The following is a 2,969-nucleotide window of genomic DNA, read 5'->3' as shown; positions in this document are numbered from 1 at the left end:
CTTTCTCCCCACACATAACCTCTTCCTCCCTCCCTCCCCACACACCACCTCTTCCTCCCTCCCTCCCCACACACCTCCTCTTCCTCCCTCCCTCCTCACACATCACCTCCTCCTTCCTCCCTCCCTCCCCACACACCACCTCTTCCTCCCTCCCCACACACCACCTCTTCCTCCCTCCCTCCCTCCCTCCCCACCATCAGAGAACACGGAGTCACTCAGATCAGTTTGCAACACATTCATTTTATTGTCATCAGCAGGGGAAGCACCCTGCTGGTGAGATCTCTGAGGTCTGGCGCCTGGGCCTGAACTTAGTCGCTGCTCGGGGATATAGGGGAGTACTCGGCCGTCCACACACTGGGTAGTTCTTCCAGCTGAGTCTCCTGACTCAGTGGGTCGTGCTGGGACCCCTCGCTCACTGGCTCCTCCGGTGGCAGCTCGTGCTGAGGGAGCTCCTGGCTGGGCTGGTCACGGGGGCCGGGTGCCGCTGCTCCGCTCCCCGCCTCAGGTGCCGTCACAGCCGCCATCTTTTTCGCAGCCCTTTTCTTTCCGCGTCTCCCTCTACGAGCGGCTTTTCCCTTCTCGGCCACCTGGGTAGTCTGGAAAGACAACAGGGAGATCACAGAAGGGCTCTGGTTTAGGGACGAGATGGAGGAGGCCGGGAACAGGGACGTGTCCTCAGAAGCGGTGTGGGCCGGGTTGGGGGGTTGTGCCAGGTGAGGACAGGAGAGGATTCTTGTGAGGAAGGAGGCGAGGGGAAGACGAGGAGGAGCTTGGTGGGTCACTCACCTTCTTCTTCGGGCCACTGGGGCTCGGCTGAGAGGACTTCCTCTTTTGCGTCTCCTTGGCCTCGGCGGGAGGTCCCGAGGCTCTCGGCTTTGGACTCATCTTCCGCAGCTCAAGGTCTCGCAACGGTCAACTAACTCCAGGCTCCCTGTATATACCCCTCCCGCGATCCCAGGACAATGAGGCGATCACGTCCCTGAGCTGTGATTGGTCAACATTCCACTACCCAGCCAATGGTAGCCCTGGGTGGGAAGGAAGGCCTTACACGTCACAAAGCACCATCAGGACATGGCGGAGGAAGTCGTAGGGGGGTGACAGCTGATGAGGAAGGCAGGGTGCTCTGGTTGGAGAAAGGGAGATTTGGGTTAGCACCCCTAAAGATAGTTCCCAAACTGACATGTCACCTCTCCTAAACTCCCCATGCTCAATTTTGGCAGATCATGGGGCAAGGGAGGATATTTCCGCCACATGTTTCCCCCGGACCTGCCATTCAGTGGTACATTCTGTTCCTCCACACCTGCCATCATTACCCAGTTTCTGTATGACCTACCTAAAATCCCTCCATGCTACCTGGGATGGATGGAGGGCTATATGAAGACGTCAATCATCCCACTCTCCTACAAATTCCTCTGCTACACCTTGAGGATCATTCACTTCTTGGATGCCATGAAACAACTTTTCCATCTCACATACTTCTCCCAGCATCTACATAGTGCCTCACAATTTTTCATTCTCATGGTTTAAAGAACTGGCTTCCAGAGGTCAAGATCAGCAAACACACTTGCTCAGCTGGGTATCTGTATCAGGCTGGGTTCCTCAGAGAAGGAGAAAGTAAACTAACAGGATATTTGTGTGTGTGTGAGACAGAGAGACAGTGTGTCTGTAATATTATATATCATAAACATCTATTTACTATAATATAGTATTTATTTATGAATAATATTATATATATATGATACGGTTTACTCTAAATAATTGGCTCACACCTTCACACAATGTGGGGGTCTAGGAAGCTGAAATATGTAGGGCAAGTGAGCAGGCTGGAAACTAAAAGCTTTTGCACAGCCAACAATCAACAAAATGAAAAGGCAGGCTATGGTTTGGGAGAAACTGTTTGCGAACCATATCTCTAATAATGAGTTAATATCCAAAATATATGAAGAACTCACACAGCTCAATAGCAAATAAATAAATAGTCTGGTTAACAAATAGGCAAAGGACTTGAATAGGCATTTCTAGAAAGAAAACACACAACTGGCCAACAGGTATATGAAAATGTGCTCAACATCGTCAGTAATCAGAGAATGCAAATGAAAACCACAATGAACTATTACCTTACACCTGTTAGGATGGCTACTATCAGAAAGTCAAGAGATAAAAGATAATGATGGCAAAGGTGTGGAGAAAGTGAAACCCTTTTAGGGTGTGCAGAAAAGGGGACCTTTACAGGACAGAAATGTTATTGGTACATTATGATATTTTATATATTATATATTTATCTTTATGCATTACATATTTATATATTATTTCTATATTATATATAAATATAAATATATTTACATATTTTATATATGTATTTATATATTTACATAGAATATAAATATTTATATAGATAATCTATATGTGAAATAGATCTCTATATAAATGTAAATACATAGAAATAGATATATAAATATATAAATATAAATAGATATATATAGATATATAAATATATATAGATACATAAATATATAAATATATAGAAATTATATATTTATCTATAAATATACATATAAATACAAACTATATATATATACACATTAGAAATACTCAGGTCTTTTCTAAATGTAAATATAAAAATACACAGGTCTTTTCTAAATGTATCATAAATTCTACTATATAAAATTCTACTATATATAGAAAAGACTTGTGTGTTTTTATGTTTATATAAATACCTGTGTATTTATATAAATATGTATAAAACCTGTGTATTTATATAAATATATATAAATACACAGGTTTTATATATATACACATTAGAAATACAGCAGTATATGATACTATATATAGAGAAGATCTGTGCATTTATATAATTATATATATAAATGTACATTACATATATACACATTAGAAATACCCATCTTTTCTATATATAGCAAGTTCTATATTATTCTCTCATTGTAATTATTGACAACTGGGAATTTTGT

The 2,969-nt window shown here is 42.1% G+C and overlaps 1 protein-coding gene across 1 annotated transcript; it reads right to left on the bottom strand.

Moving 5' to 3' along the window:
* Positions 1–220: 220 nt before the first annotated feature.
* LOC129052884 (variable charge X-linked-like) lies at positions 221–1,037 on the bottom strand. Its single transcript, NM_001427496.1, has 2 exons — positions 787–1,037; positions 221–596 (listed from the first exon to the last, which is right to left on the bottom strand). Exons 1-2 carry the CDS (start codon positions 883–885, stop codon positions 309–311), a joined length of 387 nt encoding a protein of 128 aa, NP_001414425.1. The 5' UTR covers positions 886–1,037; the 3' UTR covers positions 221–308.
* Positions 1,038–2,969: the final 1,932 nt, after the last annotated feature.

Source organism: Pongo abelii, chromosome X (assembly GCF_028885655.2).
Source record: "Pongo abelii isolate AG06213 chromosome X, NHGRI_mPonAbe1-v2.0_pri, whole genome shotgun sequence".
Lineage (NCBI taxonomy): Eukaryota > Metazoa > Chordata > Mammalia > Primates > Hominidae > Pongo > Pongo abelii.
The sequence above is the reverse complement of the archived record's forward strand: the minus strand, read 5'-3'. Positions and strand labels throughout refer to the sequence as shown.